The sequence below is a fragment of the Bubalus kerabau genome, chromosome 5 (assembly GCF_029407905.1).
Source record: "Bubalus kerabau isolate K-KA32 ecotype Philippines breed swamp buffalo chromosome 5, PCC_UOA_SB_1v2, whole genome shotgun sequence".
NCBI classification, from domain to species: Eukaryota; Metazoa; Chordata; class Mammalia; order Artiodactyla; family Bovidae; genus Bubalus; species Bubalus kerabau.
The window spans coordinates 23,066,385-23,084,183 of NC_073628.1; the positions used below are offsets into that span (position 1 = coordinate 23,066,385).

At 52.3% G+C, this 17,799-nt stretch overlaps 1 protein-coding gene across 1 annotated transcript in view; it reads right to left on the bottom strand.

Annotated features, from left to right (window-relative positions):
• PKNOX2 (PBX/knotted 1 homeobox 2) overlaps positions 1 to 17,799 on the bottom strand; it is a 297,363-nt gene that overhangs the window by 71,571 nt on the left and 207,993 nt on the right. The window contains exon 4 of the mRNA XM_055581247.1: positions 13,357 to 13,465. Within this exon, the coding sequence (XP_055437222.1) occupies positions 13,357 to 13,443 (87 nt within the window). The 5' untranslated portion in view covers positions 13,444 to 13,465. The remainder of the gene's footprint in view (positions 1 to 13,356; positions 13,466 to 17,799) is intronic.

Sequence of the window (17,799 nt, forward strand, 5' to 3'; positions counted from 1 at the left end):
TGATTAGTGGCGCCAGTGGCCCCCAAACCCTTGCTGTCTCAGTTTCTTCATTAGATCTGTCAGATGCTGCATCTTCAGAGTGAAATAGAGTCCCTCTGCCCCTTGCTCTCCCCCTTGCTCTGCCTCATTTCACAGCCGTTATCGTGACCATGTATTTCACAACCCTTGGACTAGACACTACACTACTTGCTATTTTCTCTCCCACCTCCAACTCAAATTTAAGCTCAAAGAGGGCTGATTAACAGTTGTGTTTGCAGGGCCTAGAATAGCCTGGCACTAGTTGATGTTCAACAAATATTTATTGAATGAATGAGTGACTGATGGTAAATAAAATTGAGACTATAAAAGAAATATACTGTCTCCTCATCATTTTTTGTTAGGTAGAGATATTCTTGTCTCTGTTGGCTGAGCTGGGGGAACTTTCTCAAACTCAACAGGCTAGACAGAACATCACGATACCTTGAGGCCAGCAAGGTACCACACTTGACTCCTACTGTCTCCTGTTAATAGCTTTTTGACTTAGAGCAAATCCCTCAGCTTTCCTAAGCTCCTACTTTCTCATCTGTAGGCACACTGGTGTCCTTTTAGGATTCACGGGTATTAGGGCTGCAGTCTATGGGGCCACAAACTGTTGGACCCAACTGGGTGATTGAGCATGCACAATAAGGGAGAAAGCAGAAACAAACGCTGTTCTCATCTTCAAAATACAGAAATAAGGTGCAATCAGGAAAGCTAAATACTTCTAAATTTCACATTGACTTGGACCAGTTTTTTTTTTTTTTTTCACTCACTAATGCAACTGATTATTTTCCCAATACTTTTTGAGTTCCCACTGGGTGACTAGGATGAATGCCTGCTACAATAGTGCCCACTATCTGGGCTTAACACGCTAAAGAGCAGGAGAATGTAGTAGACAGAGGTGCCGTAAATGACCTCCCGTGATTTCCTCATGGAAAATATGGAGACATGGCCCCGTGGACAACTGTGTGGATTATTAGGACGCAACACCCAAAGGATGGCAATGAAAGGAGAGATGTCAGTAGGAGAAAGGCTTCTGGGAGATGCTACATTCTTTCTCCTCGACCCTCTTCCTCAGTATTTTAATCAGTGACTCAGAAAAGTTCTGAAAAAAACGCTTGACAAATTTATGGGTGACATGAAACCTGGATCCAAATGATCTTTACGGATTTTGGCAACGTGCTAATTCTAATAAGATTAATTCTCATCTAATAAGTTGGAATTTAAACTTCTAACACTTTGGCCAAAAAAAAATAAAGATCAATAATGTAAGTACAGAACAGGGGAGATGTGGTTTAGCACCATGTTTCAGTTGACAGCAGGCTCAGTCTGTCCAAAGTGCAACGTTGTCTGTCAAACAAACCTCTATACTGATGCTCTGCGAGGACCCATGAGCAGAGGCATGGCTCATGCAGAGCTTCCAACCCCACGCACTAAGCTGAGACATGGCACAAAGGTACACTCAGAGGAGAGTGGGCCAGGCTGCTGAAGGGATTCCAAAGAATATTTGCAGGGATCTGCAATAATACTAAGATGGAGAAGGCAATGGCACCCCACTCCAGTACTCTTGCCTGGAAAATCCCATGGACGGAGGAGCCTGGTAGGCTGCAGTCCACGGGGTCGCTAAGAGTCGGACATGACTGAGCGACTTCCCTTTCACTTTTCACTTTCATGCATTGGAGAAGGAAGTAGCAACCCACTCCAGTGTTCTTGACTAGAGAGTCCCAGGGACGGGGGAGCCTGGTGGGCTGCCGTCTATGGGGTCACACAGAGTCGGACACGACTGAAGTGACTTAGCAGCAGCAGCAATACTAAGAAAGATCTGGGGGATGGGTGGGAGATGGAGGGACATGCGAGCCCCCTTTGAACCACTGAATCCGGGGTTAGATTGTGCAAGTTCTGTACTGTGGGCTCCAAAGTGTCAAACTGCAACCGACGCATCAAACCTGCAACACGTAAAGCACATTTGGGTTCGACCCACATAGTAAGTTTCCAAGCCTCTGAGCTCTCCAAGGCTGGGATGCACTGCCTCCAGGAAGTTTCCACTGGCACAGGGGCCAAGCAGAGACTCACCCGGAGATGGTGGAAGCTCCCTAGCTGGATGGGTTGGCTTAGGTGGTATCTGAAAAAGCACCTTCTTTTAAAAAAAATTTATGTATTTATTTTTGGCTGCAACGGGGCCAGCTGTGAGAGGGCTTTCTCTAGTCGCGGCTCCAGGGGCTACTCTCTAGCTGTGCGAAGGTCTTTCACTGCGGTGGCTTCTCTTGTTGCGGAGCACGGGCTCTAGACTGCGGACTCAGTAGCTGTGGTGTGCAGGCTTTCTGTAGTTACGGCACACGGGCTGATTTGCCCCATGGCACATGGGATCTTCTCGGACCAGGGACTGAACCCATGTCCCCTGCATTGGCAGGTGGATTCTCAACCACTGAACCACCAGGGAAGTCCCCAAACCCCTTCTATTAATAGCAGTGACAGGCCATGAGAATGCTTACACCATCACCACCCACCCCCAGCGATGGCACATGGCTCCCATTAGATGACATCCAGTGGGTAAAAGTGCTTTGAAACCCTAAAGTTTTTCCCACATGGAGGGTGGTTGTAGTTATCAAACACAAGATTTCCAGAACATGTATCTTGCAAAAAGCAAGGCACAGCTATGTGCGCGGCTCGTTCAAGAGTAAAATACACGTGGGCTGGTGTGCTCTGCTGGGCTCAGTCCTCTAAGGGTGAATTTCCTGTGTCCTTGAAGGAATCTACAAGGCGCTTCTATGCAGATGAGCTTCTAGGAGCAGGAGGGCTGAGGGGAGGGGCTTCTTTTCCTCTGACCTCCCATTTCTAGGCAGGACTTCAGGAAAAGATGGGGCAGAAAGGCCTGCTGGGGTCTAGAGGAAAGCGTAAATCAAAAGCAGTCATTACCAGCATCCCAAGAGGCTCTAGCTGAGAGGCTGTTGTTGGGGTTCAGAGAGCCGGGGAGCTGGCCTGAGGAGGACAATGATTCAGATTTATTTACCTCCTGGGGGTTAATTCACCAAACTTGGCATTTCCTCCAGGTTTGGAGAATGAGTGTTTATCTCCAAATAGATTTCTTTATCTAGCCAGAGACACCCATTTCTCAAGAACCAGAGCGCAGAGGGAGAGGCCTACAGCTGTCCCAGGGCCTGGGGGCAGGGGGAAGAGGGTGTTGGGTGGTGAGATTTTGGCAGGAGGTTCTGGCCCTACAACAGAGAAGCTGTTGGGAGAGATTGCACAGATGGAGGGCAGAGATCCCTTGCTCTGGTCAATGAAGGCCAAATGATAATTTTTCGGGAATTTTGCAAGTTTGATAATCACATTAACAGCTTGAGAGTGGCCACGGTGGGAGCAATCACACCATGGAAACTGACAAATGTTGCAAATCAAATCCTTTCCCAAAGCCCACCCTGACAGCCGGTTGTTAAATATTTACAAGCACACCCCTAACATCAGAGTTTCTCTCCAGGTAACGTTCTCTTGTTCTCCTCAATCTGTAGTGAGGAGACTACACTCTCTGAGGCCACGTGGTGTGTCTCCAGCTGGTCCCAGAAGCGGCCACTCCAGACTAGGAGCCCTCCTCCAAGGAGAGCCCTGGACATCCTCCCCAGACAGGCTGTGAGCCTTGATTAAGAAAGCAGGGGACTTCCCTGGTGGTTCGGGGGTTAAGAATCCGCCTTCTGATGTAGGGATGTGGGTTCCATCCCTGGTTGGGGAACTGAGATTCCCACATGCCAAGGGGCAACTAAGGCCATGCACCACAGATACTGAGCCTACAAGCCGCAATGAAAGGTCCCGCACCCTGCAACTAAGACCTGACACAGCCACATAAAAAAATATTAAAAAGAAGAAGAAAAAACTGGATACAAAGAGTGGATAGGGACAGATGACAGCATTCCCCAGAGGCCTGCCCGCGGTGAGCTGCACTGGCGGGTCCAGAACCTACACAGGCTTCTACAGTCCCCATCGCCTCTCCTAGCATGGGGTCCTTCATCCCACAGATGCTCTAACCCACTGGACTCTCCGCTATCAATCAGCTCCGATCCAGCCCTGCATTAAGCCTGGAGCTAAAGGTCCCTGCCCAGATTCTCCATCTGTGACACGGTGAGATGAAAGTTCCTGATGCCCCGGCCCCAATCCTAAAACACCAAGGGAAGAGTTGGGGGTGTACGCTGTGTGTGTAGGACGGCAGGAAGGCAGAATCTGGAGGGGCTTAGAGATCCATCCCCTCAACAGTCTAGTCTGTCACAAGAACAAGCAGAGGACGCTGGCATGGCTTACGAGGTGCTCGCTGACACCGGAGTAGACAGGTTCACCCGGGTACCTCCCACAGGTGCTTTCTGCAAACCCTGGGCCTCCAAGGTCTGCACCCCCCACCACGACTCAGCCCAGACAGCACTCCTGAGGGAACACCCCCTCGTCTGACATGGCAAAGTGGGGCTGCCCGTCCCCAGGGCCTGCCGGCCAGGTCAGGGAAGCCTTGTGTTTTGAGAACATGGGGGCCTACACAGGCCCGGCCACTGGGGGCTGCTGAGGCTCCAGGAGGGCTGGTCTGGTCTCGGGGGCGGTAGGGCCAGATCTGGCTTCCCCAGTGGCTCAGCAGTAAAGAACTCTCCTGCAACGCAGGAGACTTGCAGGAGACCAGGGTTTGATCCCTGGGTTGGGAATATCCCCTGGAGAAGGAAATGGCAACTCACTCCAGTATTCTTACCTGGAAATCCCCATGGACAGAGGAGCTTGGCAGTCTACAGAACACGGGGTTGAAAAGGGTCAGACACGACTGAGTGACTAAAAACAAACAAAAGGCCAGATCTGGTTTCCTGTAACCTAGATGGAGTCCAAGGACCTGGAGGTCAGGGCTTGAAGCCATTTAGTAAATATCAGGTTTGGCCTGAGCAGTGCAGAGGCAGAGAGGGTACAATGGATGGTTTTGAGGGGAGGGCACAGTCCAGGGTGCTCAGGCCTGGACCTGCTCACTGATCCAGCCTCATCTCAGGTACAGCACCCCTCTCCCACCCTGCCCCCCAGCAGACCCTCCTGGGTGGGGGTGCCCAGACACGCCCCGTGATTGACATCTTCACGCCCCCGCCCCACGGCTGCCTCAGCAGAAAGGGTCCAGGCTTCCCCGCCTGGTGTCACCCGCCCCACAAGGGTCACCCCGGCATGCCATCGATGCTGTGGTCACTCTGTCTGAGACACTGGGGCTACAACAGTGAACAGAACAGACATGTTCACTGCCCTCCAGGATCCCCCCCGACCACGTGTGAACACACCTCTCTTCCAAGACTCAGCTGGAGGGAGCATCAGCCCTCCCGGGAAGCCTGTCCCAATTCTCCACACCCCTGTATAGGTGGAGAAGGAAATGGCAGCCCACTCCAGTATTCTCGCCTGGAAAATCCCATGGACAGAGGAGCCTGGTGGGCTACAGTCCGTGGGGTTGAAGAGAGTCAGACGACTGAGCAACTAAGCCCTGACCAGGTAGCCCCGCCCCCTGCCTCCTCTGCATGTGTGGTGATGGACCTTAAACCCTGTAGCACTTCAGGCCCTCTTCTATCCATCTCCCCGAGTGGACTGGAGTCCAGCTCCCATCACCAGCCCTGGCTCCCATGGGCTCCCAGCCTGTTTGTGAAATGACTGAATGACTGACTGAATGAGGATATGAGAGTGTGCATGCTCAGTCAAGTCTGACTCTTTTGTGACCCCATGGACTGTAGCCCACCAGGCTCCCCTGTCCATGGAATTTCCCAGGTGAGAATACTGGAGTATTCTTGTAGATTCTTGAAGGATCCTCCTGCTAATCTTCCTGACCCAGGGATCAAACCTGCATCTCCTGCATTGCAGGCAGATTCTTTACCACTGAGCCACCAGGGAAGCCCAGGAAATGAGAGAGTGGCATGTTAAAAGGGCTAGGGATCCAAAACCAGGAGGAGTCAAGCATGGTTCCTCCAAATATGCCCCAACCCAGTCAGCTCAAGGAAAGGAAGGGCTGGAGGAGAGGAGGGTAGTCCATTTGGCTCAAAGGGGCTCCTGCAACAGCAGGCCTGGGGCATCTGCCTTCTGATCCCAGGACAGACCAGATAGAAGAAGCCACGCAAAGAAATTACTTTGTGGTGCAAAATGGAGGTCTTCAGCAATTAATTAATTTTAAAAGGGTTTGTAGGCAGTGGTTTACAGAATGAAACTTGAAAGTGTTTGCTACCCTGCCTTCACTGCTGGGGTGACTTGCCATATACCTAAAGGGAGGAAAACCATGGACTGTGATCCAAGTCTTTCACTTCCCAGCTTCACGCACTTTCATGGGTGCTGTCTTCTCCCCATCTTTCCCTCCATCCCTGGAGGATCCTTTGCTTGTATAATAGTCCCACAACAGTGAATTCAATTAGGCCCTTGAGGGTATGTGTGTATGTGTGTGTGTGTGAGGGAGTGTGTTTACAGCTAGAGACACATACTTGATATCCCTACTGTGTTCCCAATAAAAAGGAGAATAATTAAAGTTCAATCCAGTCTTGTCTACTAGAGACATACAGAAGATCAAGAAAAAAAAAAAATCAATGTCAGGGTCACGGCTGAAAGAAAGCTGGAAAACACCATGGTACCCTTCACACCCACACTCTCAGCTGCCCTGTGAAGCAAGGAGGGCAGAAGTTATTCCCATTTTACTGACGCAGAAAGGCCCCCAATAAGCCATAAGCTCCATTAGGTCAGGGACATGTGTCCCTGGCACATGGCACAGGTTTGCAAGACCCATGGAAAGCCCCTTGTATTTATTAACTGGTTGAGTGAATGAAAGAAATAATATTGAAACTTCTTGTCCAACTTTGTATAATTCATCAGCATTGGAGTGGGACAGGCCTGGGATTCTGAATTCCTATTTTTCCACGTTGACTTGAGTCAGCTCACTCTTCTTCCCCCAGACCACAAACTCCAAGGACAGCACACACCTCAGAGCTGTGCTCACCCACCCCCATCCCACCCTGCTCCACAGATATCCGAGCTCCTAGAAGATCAACTGGAAAAGGGGGTGGGGAGGAAGGCAGGTTCCAGCTCCCTAGGCCCGCTGCTGACGGATCACCTGTTGCCTGATTTATTTTAAGCTTTGTGTACTTCGGCCATCAACTATTTTTGTCACTGTTTAGAACGCTCATCCTGCTTGCAGGCAAGAGGACAGACAATAAAATATCTGAGTTTTTTTTTTTGTAAATATAAGAATTCGAGTAGGAAGTTCATCAAATAAAAACCCTAGACAAGGCCATGAGAGCACGGGTGTCTTCTAGCAAAATCCTGTGGCTAGGCCACTGTCTCCTAAGCGAGGCTTAAGGCCCCATGGTCAGACCTGAAGGCTGTTTTCGCCTTTGCCACAGTGAAGAATCCAGGCCTGGAGTGAGCTGGAGTTCAGGAACATGTCCTGTTGAAAGACATGGGTGGCCCAAGCAGGCCACGGAGAGAGGTCACTGTGCACAGTGAGAAGAAAGGCCCGGCAGAAAATAAAAAAGAAAGAGAAGAGTCCGTTTTGATGAGTCAAAGCAAGGGAAGGCAGGTCACCCATATGGTCCCTCTGGTGCTGGCCCCAGGGGCAGAGGGAGCCGTCAATCACAGCCACAGAAGAGGCTTTCAAAGCTGTGGAATTAACTCTAAAGCTGCAGAGTGCCTCACCGGCAGCTGAGCAGAAGGCCCTGCATGGCAGGGGGCTCCTACCCCGTAAAGAGATGAGAGGAATGTAAAGTGTGAAAACAACTGAACCCGCTTCTGCCTGGTCCAGCTGCATGGCCTGGATGGAGGAGGGCATTCACAGCCAGGGGCCCTGACCACTTCCCATCCCCCTCCACCTAATGAAACCAGCGTGGGGATCCTAATGACTGATCAAAGCCCTTCCAGCTCCCCCAGGTATCTGCTCAGGCCTCTGCTCAGAGAGGGCACGATGCCTGGACAGGGAGGGAAAGAAGTTACTCAGAGGGCAGGAGAGACAGGTCTGGTCTCCCCCGACATGGCTGGCCCAGCCTTAGCCTAGCCGGTGCCGCATGGGGGTGGGTAGCATCATCTGGACCCCTCATCTCCCAGCATGGCATCTGAACACCATTCTCCTGGCTCTGAGGGTGGCAGGAGGATGGAGGGTGTGGGGACTGGGGAGGAGTCCCAAGCAAGGGTTTGACTCTCTTCTGAAGTGAGCTTCCCATCTGGGTCCTGAGCTGAGAGTTCTGACTTTGTCTGTCTTGCCTGCCTCTGGTCAATAACGAGGCTGCATCCTTGGTGAATTGCCAGAACCCCTTCACTACCCCCTATCATGATGTCCCACTATGCAAGCACCTAGCCACCTGCAGAGAAATTGGCTCCTAATCCAAACTGCAAGAGTGCCCCCATCCATTGCCACTGTGCCTAGTGGGTCAGACTGGCCACCAGGATTTCTGCTTTCTACTCAAATGCTCACGCAGCCGACATGCTGGGGACACACAGAGGAGTACTAAACGCTGAATACACACACACAAATAGACCAGATAAAATATTTGTCTTGCCTATAAGCCAAGGGCAAAGGTATTTGTGGAACAGTAGGTATGTGTCTGTGTTTGAGGAAGGGTGGGGGGAGGTTACTGGCAGCAGGAGTTTGGGACGAGGGGGTTAGAGTGAGGGGTGGGGAAGCCGCTGCCTCTCCAGTAAAGCTGTCAGTTTCCTAAAATTGCTGGTGGAGCCACAGAGCAAGAACTCTGGTGGGTGGTGTTGCCCACGGGGTGTTATAGGAAACGGGAGAACTTGAATGACACTTCAGAGGTGGAAAGAATGCATGGATAGAGGGTATGTGCCTGGATGGGTGAGAGGGAGGCTGTGTTACCAGGAAAATTCTGGGAGGGAGACTGGAGTGGCGCTTGCTGGGAGGGGGGAGTAACAGCAGAGAACATGACTTTGAGGCTCCCTTAGGGATCCGTGGGGGTGCTGGGGCAGCGGGAGGAGGGGCTGGGAAAGTCCAGGTGACAGATGGGCAGGCAGAGGCAGAGATGCGAAAGGATGAAGAGTGATGTAGGCGCCGAATGGAGGGACCACAGGCCTTGTTCGCATCCAGGTCTCTCTGAAGACAATGTCCTCATTAAACAATTATTGGAGAATTCCACAGTCCTGTGACTTGCCCTACCTCTCCGAGCATAAAGTGAGAATCTGCATCCAGGACTCAGGTGTTATCACGCCAGAACTGAGGTACTGGAGGTGGACAGCAGAGGGCGTTGTGGCTCTGACAGAATTCAACAGGGAGCCACAGGAAGGAGGAAGCAGGCCACAGGAAGAAGGGTCCCAGTGGGTTGTTGCTTTTATACTCTCTAAACTTAGGATCTGTCTTCAGTGCACAATGAACACAGAGGGACATTCTTACAAGTAATCACGAAGTTTTCCAGGATGGACGGGAACAGAACTGAGGGGACCGGAGGCTGCTTAACTGTTATATCACTTGGCTTGTGCCCAATAGCATAGAACCATAACCACGAACATTTCTGGACTAAAATGGGAAGAAGAAGAAAAAAAAACCCTCCCTCATTTTTAATAACTTTATTCCCCAAACTTCAAAAATGAAATTGCCAAGTTAAGAATTTGCCTTGAAAAAATTTTTCTTCCTAATTTATTATAAAGAAGGTCCGGGGCTTGGGAATTTTTTAATGCAGATTCCTAATTTTCCAAAGCGAGATTCTCCTGTGCATTTGAATAGATTATGCTCGGTATTGCTAGCCCTTAGCACAACGGGAACATTATTAAAACGACTGCATGGGTCTCAGAGGACGGGTCCTGCTTTCTCGCTTCCTTTTTCATTTTGGGGACTTTGTAGCAAAGATTGTCCATTTCTGCCCATGGAAGAAACTGGGTTTCTGAAGAGGTGATAAAGAGATGCACTCAGCAGTCTAGGCCTTGAGGAGACAAGTCATATTGGGTCCAAAGGTAATGAGATTAGACCTGAAGGAATGGAAAAGTGTGGGACCCTTTCCAGACAGCCCTGTTCCAGAAGTGATACCCTGTGGGCCTGGCCCACACTATTGGGCTGGGCTTTCCTGAGGACATGGAGTGTCAGAAAACAGCTGGTTTGCCAGGATGGTGAGCATGATGAGGGCAATGGAGCAGGCTTCTCCTGGGAAGCAAGGCTCCACCCCTGATTGCTCAAAGGGAAGAAGGCAGGAGGACCAGAGAAAGTTCCCCATGCTTGAAAACCCAACACGGAAGACATGCTCACATGGCAGCCACTCAGAGAAGCCCTGAAGAGTGGGGAGAAGGGCCCCCCGAAAGCCAACTGGCCTCAAAGTCTAGCACTCTGGGGAGAGCAGCCCCTCTCTGTGAGTCAGAGACTCTGCCTGCAGTCTTCATCCACCTCCTCTATCCCACCCATTCCATCCATGCCCTAAGTTCTCCCTGTGATCGCTCATCCTGGTCAGTTTCCTTGGGAACCAGTTTGGCTCAGGGAGGACCCATGGGAATCTAGCCACAGCCTAGTGGCCTAGCCAAGGCCATAAAAACCCCAGGCCTTGGCCTGGTCACTTTACCATGGACACTGAGACTTCATCCCTGGACTTCTGTGGTTACAAGGAGATATGTGGCTTTGCCATGGAAAATTATTCCTCTGCTATAAATGTGAGTATTTTCGATGGCGAGGTTCCAGTGGCTGCTGGAGAAGAGAGCCTTAGGACAGCCCCCTCATTGGGTTTCTGCTCTGAGGCCTCAGCTGGGGGCTGGAGCCTCCCTTCCCTCCCTAAAAGGCTACAGCAGCTTGGTGGTGGCTTCTGGAGGTGGGGGCTGAGCACCATCAGGCTGCAGCCCCACCTCCCCCACCTCCCTCAGCACCTGGGATGGATGACTTCTCAGCTGTACCCTCCTCACTCCACTGGGACCAGCATTCCTGAACAACACAGGTCCTTGCTACAGCTCTTCTGCTATTCCCCCACCAAACCCAAACTTCTTCCAGCTGCCTGGGAAGGCAAAACAGGGGGTGCGGCTGGAAGCAGGGAGGCAGCTGGGCCAATCTGGTGCTCCCTGACCTCTCGGCCCAACTCTGGTCTGTCCCTGAGCCTTGGGGATGGGGATGGGAGCCCTGGCGACCACCACCTGCTAAACACAAGCAGTGTCCTGATTGTCATTCCCGGATGGCACTGTGGAACTTAGAGAGCATCATCCAGCTACAAAAGAAATGGAGCTGATGTTACTGCCTCTTCATTAATACCCTCAGGTATCAGTACCCATTAGTACCCCACACGGCCTGAGCAGACGGGGGGTGGTTCTGGTCTATGGAGGAAGGATGGTGCCTCTCCCCCATAAGGTCCTTATGTTCCCAGGTCTCCACAGTTTCAGGCCTCCTTCTATGCTTGGTTCTGACCACAGAGGGAAAGGCTCTGACACAGCTGCACACCTGGAGGCTTTCAAACAGGGGGATCGTGCAAATGCCAAGCCCAGCCCACAGTCATTCATGGGAAGCTACTGACATGAGCAGAGGTTCTGCTGAAGCCAAGGTCAGGGCAGGGTGAGCCTGGGAAGGAGCACAGAGTTGACGAGCAGGAGCAGGGGTGGGGATGAAAGGACGTGCACTCGGAAGTCAGCGCTTCCAGACTTAAAAGGGGAGGAGTCAGGGGTGGTCCATGTACTGGACCAAGTGGTCATTTTGTCAGGGGGATGACAGGGTGGACAGGGCAGCCCCACAGGCTCACACTAGGCTGGGGTGGCAGGGCCGTGGGACATAAGGCGATGCCCCCTGTACCTGCATCTCTGCATCCTGTCCATGCGGCACAGATATCCCCTGTGGTCAGGAGAAGGGCTGTGTCTGAAATGCTAACAAGTGAGGGACGGCAGTGCAGGGCAAAGACCAGCGATCAAGACAGAATGGGAATGACGGCCTGGCACACAGTAGGGGCTCGCTGCACTTTCATGAAATGAAAGAAGGAATTCAGTTCAGTTCTAGCTGGCTGCATTTCACATTACAGGGACTCAATCAGTAATAATTGAGAAAACAGGAGAGTGTGAAGGTGGAGCCTCCTGTGAACACATAGCCTCAGGAACTCTGAGTCTCAAAGAACCCAGCATGGAGGGGAGGCACACACAGGGGACCAAAGATCAGAAGTGATTGGTCTCAAGGACTTGGGGAGCCCGAACCACAGAAGCTGGGCCGGGTATCCAGAGGATAGGGAGGAGAGAACAGGAATACAGGGCGAGGCCGATGCCTCCTGCAGGAGGTGCAACTGGGCTGGGCGTCTCAGAAGGACTTAGGGCTGCTGTGTCCAAGCTGTGGTTAATGGAGACTGGGAATCAGAAGAAAGGATAGGAGGGTGTAGAGAAATAGTCCTGGCCTTTTTCTGGATAGAAACTGAATGGAGTCCTGAACAGAAGGGAGATTCCTCCCATAGGCACAGAGAGACCAGTGAATGAGGGAGCTGGTAGATCAGATCAGATCAGATCAGTCGCTCAGTCGTGTTCGACTCTTTGTGACCCCATGAATCACAGCACACCAGGCCTCCCTGTCCATCACCAACTCCCGGAGTTCACCCAGACTCACATCCATCGAGTCAGTGATGCCATCCAGCCATCTCACCCTCTGTCGTCCCCTTCTCCTCCTGCCCCCAATCCCTCCCAGCATCAGAGTCTTTTCCAATGAGTCAACTCTTCGCATGAGGTGGCCAAAGTACTGGAGTTTCAGCTTTAGCATCATTCCTTCCAAAGAAATCCCAGGGCTGATCTCTTTCAGAATGGACTGGTTGGATCTCCTTGCAGTCCAAGGGACTCTCAAGAGTCTTCTCCAACACCACAGTTCAAAAGCATCAATTCTTTGGTGCTCAGCCTTCTTCACAGTTCAACTCTCACTTCCATACATGACCACAGGAAAAACCGTAGCCTTGACTAGACGAACCTTTGTTGGCAAAGTAACGTCTCTGCTTTTGAATATGCTATCTAGGTTGGTCATAACTTTCCTTCCAAGGAGTAAGCGTCTTTTAATTTCATGGCTGCAGTCACCATCTATAGAGGGACCCTGTATTCAAGGGTTTCCCTAAACACTCAAAGACAGACTCAAGTACCTGGAGCTGAGTCTCCCTTAGTGAGGGGTTGGGGCATTTGTCTGATCTGAGCAGGAATCGGGGTGGGGAGAGGCACCAGACCATGAGCAGGTACTGCACCCAGGGGTGCCAGGTCCTTGATGCAGGCGACAGCTGCCCAGGTGGGATCTGAACCCAGTGCTTTGCCAAGTGCAGACTCCTTTCAGGGAGTCTGGGAAGAGAGGCCCCCCAGGCTGGACAGGAGGAGAGCTGGGGTAGGCCTGGCCCTGCCCTCTGCCCGGGGATGGCCTTCGGGTCCCCTCCACCCCACCACTGGTCAGTTACTCACCTGTGGGCTGTCCTGGTAGGCTGGGGGTGGGACATTCTGCGTGGCCATCATCGTCAGAGCGGGTGCTGGGGAGGCATGTTGCATCATGGGATGGATTCACATGAGGGACCTGTGGCAGGAGAGAGGGGGCCGTACCGTTAATCGCCGAGCGCAGGGAGTCCTGGGGACCAGCCACTGGATGTGTACCCAGGCCGGGCCCCCGGGGACCGACCAGATACAGCGAGGGCTGGAAGCCCATGGGGGAGTGCAGGAGAGTTAAGGGGAGAAGCCTGAGTAGGGAGGGACTTGCTGTGCTATTTGGACTTGGAATAAACAATATTCAAATCACATGTAAAGCAACCTGGGCAGCCAGCGGCCCTGCTTTTGTTCAGCACCAGCTCCAGCCTGGTGGGGGCCTGGGGAGAGGCAGGAGTCGGGAGGGGGCCTGGTCCGTGGCAGCACTGGAGGAGGGCGGGGGAGGGGGAATTGGAGGCCACGTGGGCACGCCATGGTCAAGCGTGCTTTCCCTTCCCAGGCCTCCTGGAGCCACCCTATACCCTCAGGGCAGAAACCTCAGCGCTGGTCCTCATCATATACACTTGCCTGACTGTATGGCCTCTCCCTGTTCACCTGGGAGGGGGCCCAGTTCTTGAGGCTCTAGCTTACTGTGTTCCCCTTTTGCCTGGCACAGTAATAAAGCCACTCTTAACCTTTCCTCTTCCATAAAAAATAAAAGAAGACGAAGCCTCAGCCCTCATAGTTCCAGATTTCCAGATTCCCCCTCCCCTCCCCAGGAGTCTCCCAGCACCACAGTAACGGGACCTGGAGGTGTGCTCACCACTCCCCTAGTGATGGGGAGGGACCTGGAGGTGTGCTCACCACTTCCCTAGTGATGGGGAGGGACCTGGAGGTGTGCTCACCACACCCCTAGTGATGGGGAGGGACCTGGAGGTGTGCTCACCACACCCCTAGTGATGGGGAGGGACCTGGAGGTGTGCTCACCACACCCCTAGTGATGGGGAGGGACCTGGAGGTGTGCTCACCACTCCCCTAGTGATGGGGAGGGACCTGGAGGTGTGCTCACCACACCCCCTAGTGATGGGAAGGGACCTGGAGGTGTGCTCACCACACCCCTAGTGATGGGGAGGGACCTGGGGCGCCGGCTCCTCCCCAGCTGGAGGGAGGGGCGGGTAGCCCCAGGTGACCGCTTGGAGGCCTTCCAGGAAGGGACAGAGGCCGGGGAACAGGGGCCACTGCCGCATGAACGCGCCTGCACATTCTACTAAGACTTCCTCAACCTGTGTTCAACTCTGAGTTCAACCGTAAGTGGAGCCAGAAGAGCCGCAGAGCCAAGGGTCCTCTTACAGAGGAGGAAGCAGAGGCAGAGAAGACAGACGTGTGTGTGTGTGTGTGTGTGTGTGTGTGTATGTGTTTCAGGGAGGGCATGATGCTTGGGAAGTAGGGTGGAACCAAGATCTCTAGATTTCCCCTGGTGGGGACTGCTCTCATCTACCAGCCCTCCCATCCCATCCCCCAAAAGCAAGCTGCCCCCATTGGCCTCAAGGTCTCTTCTTGAATCACTAAGTGGTGCTGTAAGAGGAGACAGCCTGGCTGTACCACCCAAGGAAACAGAATGCTCAGAGAGCTGTTCAGTTGTAGGAGAGGCCCTGAAATATTCAGAGCTGGAAACCACGGCTTATTGCCCAATACAGGCCTGTCCATCGAGAGATGTGGGGACTCCTGAGAACGTCCGCGAGTGCAGCGCCTGGCCTCCTCCTTGGTGGAGGGCTCTCAGGAGCAGGCAATCTTGGCGAGCGTGACAGTTAGACCCTCCCTCCCCTTCCTCCCTCTCCCTGGGGACCTCAGGGCTCCATCCTCATACTCCCTGATGTCCTCCCAACACCCCCTCAGCAAGGCCTTCCAAAATGTTCACATCTCTGAATTCTGTGGGAATTGGAGGGAGTCAAAGGGAGGGTCTCCAGGGCCCCATATGGAGTGTGTGTGGGTGTGTGTTGCTGTGTTAGTTCTTTTTCAGGAAGAGGAGGAAAGACCAGCTTTGGTGACCCGAGTCTCCAAACCACCAGGTGTGCTTTGATCCGAAGTCCACATGTGAAAGCCCTGGAAATTCAGGCATTCATTCAGTTCAGTCCAGTTCAGTCGCTCAGTCGTGTCCAAGCCTTTGTGACCCCATGGACCACAGCACGCCAGGCCTCCCTGTCCATCACCAGCTCCCGGAGTCCACCTGCCGGGAGCTGGCCTGAGGAACTCCACCCGTGGCAAAGGTCATGAGAGAGGAGGCTTGGCATACGCAAAGGCGAGATCACGGGAGGAGTTCCTCAGGCCAGCTCCTGGCATCCACCCAAACCCATGTCCATTGAGTCGCTGATGCCATCCAACCATCTCATCCTCTGTTGTCCCCTTCTTCTCCTGCCCCCAATCTTTCCCAGCATCAGGGTCCTTTCAAATGAGTCAGCTCTTCGCATCAGGTGGCCAAAGTATTGGAGTTTCAGCTTCAACATCAGTCCTACCAGTGAACACCCAGGACTGATCTCCTTTAGGATGGACTGGTTGGATCTCCTTGCAGTCCAAGGGACTCTCAAGAGTCTTCTCCAACACCCAGTTCAAAAGTATCAATTCTTCGTCGCTCAGCTTTCTTCATAGTCCAACTCTCACATCCATACATGACTACTGGAAAAACCATAGCCTTGACTAGACAGACCTTTGTTGACAGAGTAATGTCTCTGCTTTTTAATATGCTGTCTAGGTTGGTCATAACTTTCCTTCCAAAGAGTAAGCATCTTTTCATTTCATGACTGCAATCACCATCTGCAGTGATTTTGGAGCCCAGAAAAATAAAGTTAGACACTGTGTCCACTGTTTCCCCATCTATTTGCCATGAAGTGATGGGACTGGATGCCACGATCTTAGTTCATTCAGCAGAGGTTTATCAAGAGTCAACTACGTGCAAAGACCTGTGCTGGGGGTGAGGGGACAGATGAAAAGAGGCAAGGCATTCTCCCCAAGGAGGGAGGTGATGGTGCAGTGAATCGAGGTTCCTGTGGAGAAGGCAGGGGGAAGGATGACTTCCCATGCTGAAAACCCGAGACTAAGGGAACGCCTCTTGGCCTCACTGAACTTTCACCCCATCCACCCTGGCCTCACTTCCGAGACGGACCGCCAGGTCATCTTTGTAGCCAAGTACCCAGGGTCACCCCATCTCACACACACTAGGTACTGAGACCCAAGCTCTACTTCTGCAAAGAGGCTTGGAAGGAAGCCCCGGGTGGAGCCTAACTCTGCAGGCAGGGAAACCAATGCCTTTTTCATGGCTGGGTCTTGTCCAGAAGGTGAAAAACATCCCAGAAAGGCTAGAGCAGAGTGAAGAGGATTGGGGGACAGGGCATAGGATATACACTCCTTGAGACATCAGAAAGAACCTGAAGAATCAAGACTTCTGAGATATTAAAAGGGGCACGGAATCTCTCTTTTTCAGAAAACCTGGAGGGAATAAAGGAAATACGGGCATTTCAGGGATGTGCTAGGTTCAGCTTTCCTGGGAACTCTGGCAGATGGGGTAATTTTGGATAGGTCGTACAGGTCCTGAAGGCAGGATCCCTTCCGGGGAGCACCAATCTTAAACGCTCCTTGCCCAGAAAAAGCAAACGTCTGTGGGGCTGTAGGGCCAGAAGCCTCCAGAAGGGGGAGCCCGGGGGGCAGAGTTTGGCGGCAGATTTTTCTTCCCCTTTTGGGGGTAACTAGGGACGGGGGAGCCTGGTGGGCTGCCGTCTATGGGGTCGCACAGAGTCGGACACGACTGAAGCGACTTAGCAGCAGCAGCAGTTCCCTCCTGGGTTTCCCAGGTGACTCAGTGGTAAAGAATCTGCTTGCCAATGCAGGAGACATGGGTTTGATCCCTGGGTCAGGAAGATCCCCTGGAGGATGGACAGAGGAACCTGGTGGGGTGCACTTGAGTGAGCACACTCACAGTTCCCTTCCATCTTGGGTTTGGGTATATATATATATATATATATATATATATACCTATTCCACAGATGAGAAAGTCATCGTGAAGGCAAAGCACAAGAAGCTCAAAAGGAGGAAGACTGAGGCTAAGAAGAGGACTCTTTAGTTTGCATTCTTTTGTTCACTGTCCAATGGATGGGAAGTAGGGTCACTTTAGAAATGTTTGCAACAGCTGGTGAACTGCCCTACCTGGGGGTTAAAAAGAGATGGCAAGTGTAGTCTAGGGCTTCCCTGGTGGCTCAGATGGTAAAGAATCTGCCTGCAATGTGGGAAACCTGGTTTCGATCCCTGGGTCAGGAAGATCTCCTAGAGAAGGGAATGGCAATTCATTCCAGTATTCTTGCCTGGAGAATTCCATAGACAGAGGAGCCTGGCGAGCTACAGTTCATGGGATTGCACAGAGTCGGACATAGCTGAGCGACTCACACACACACACACACA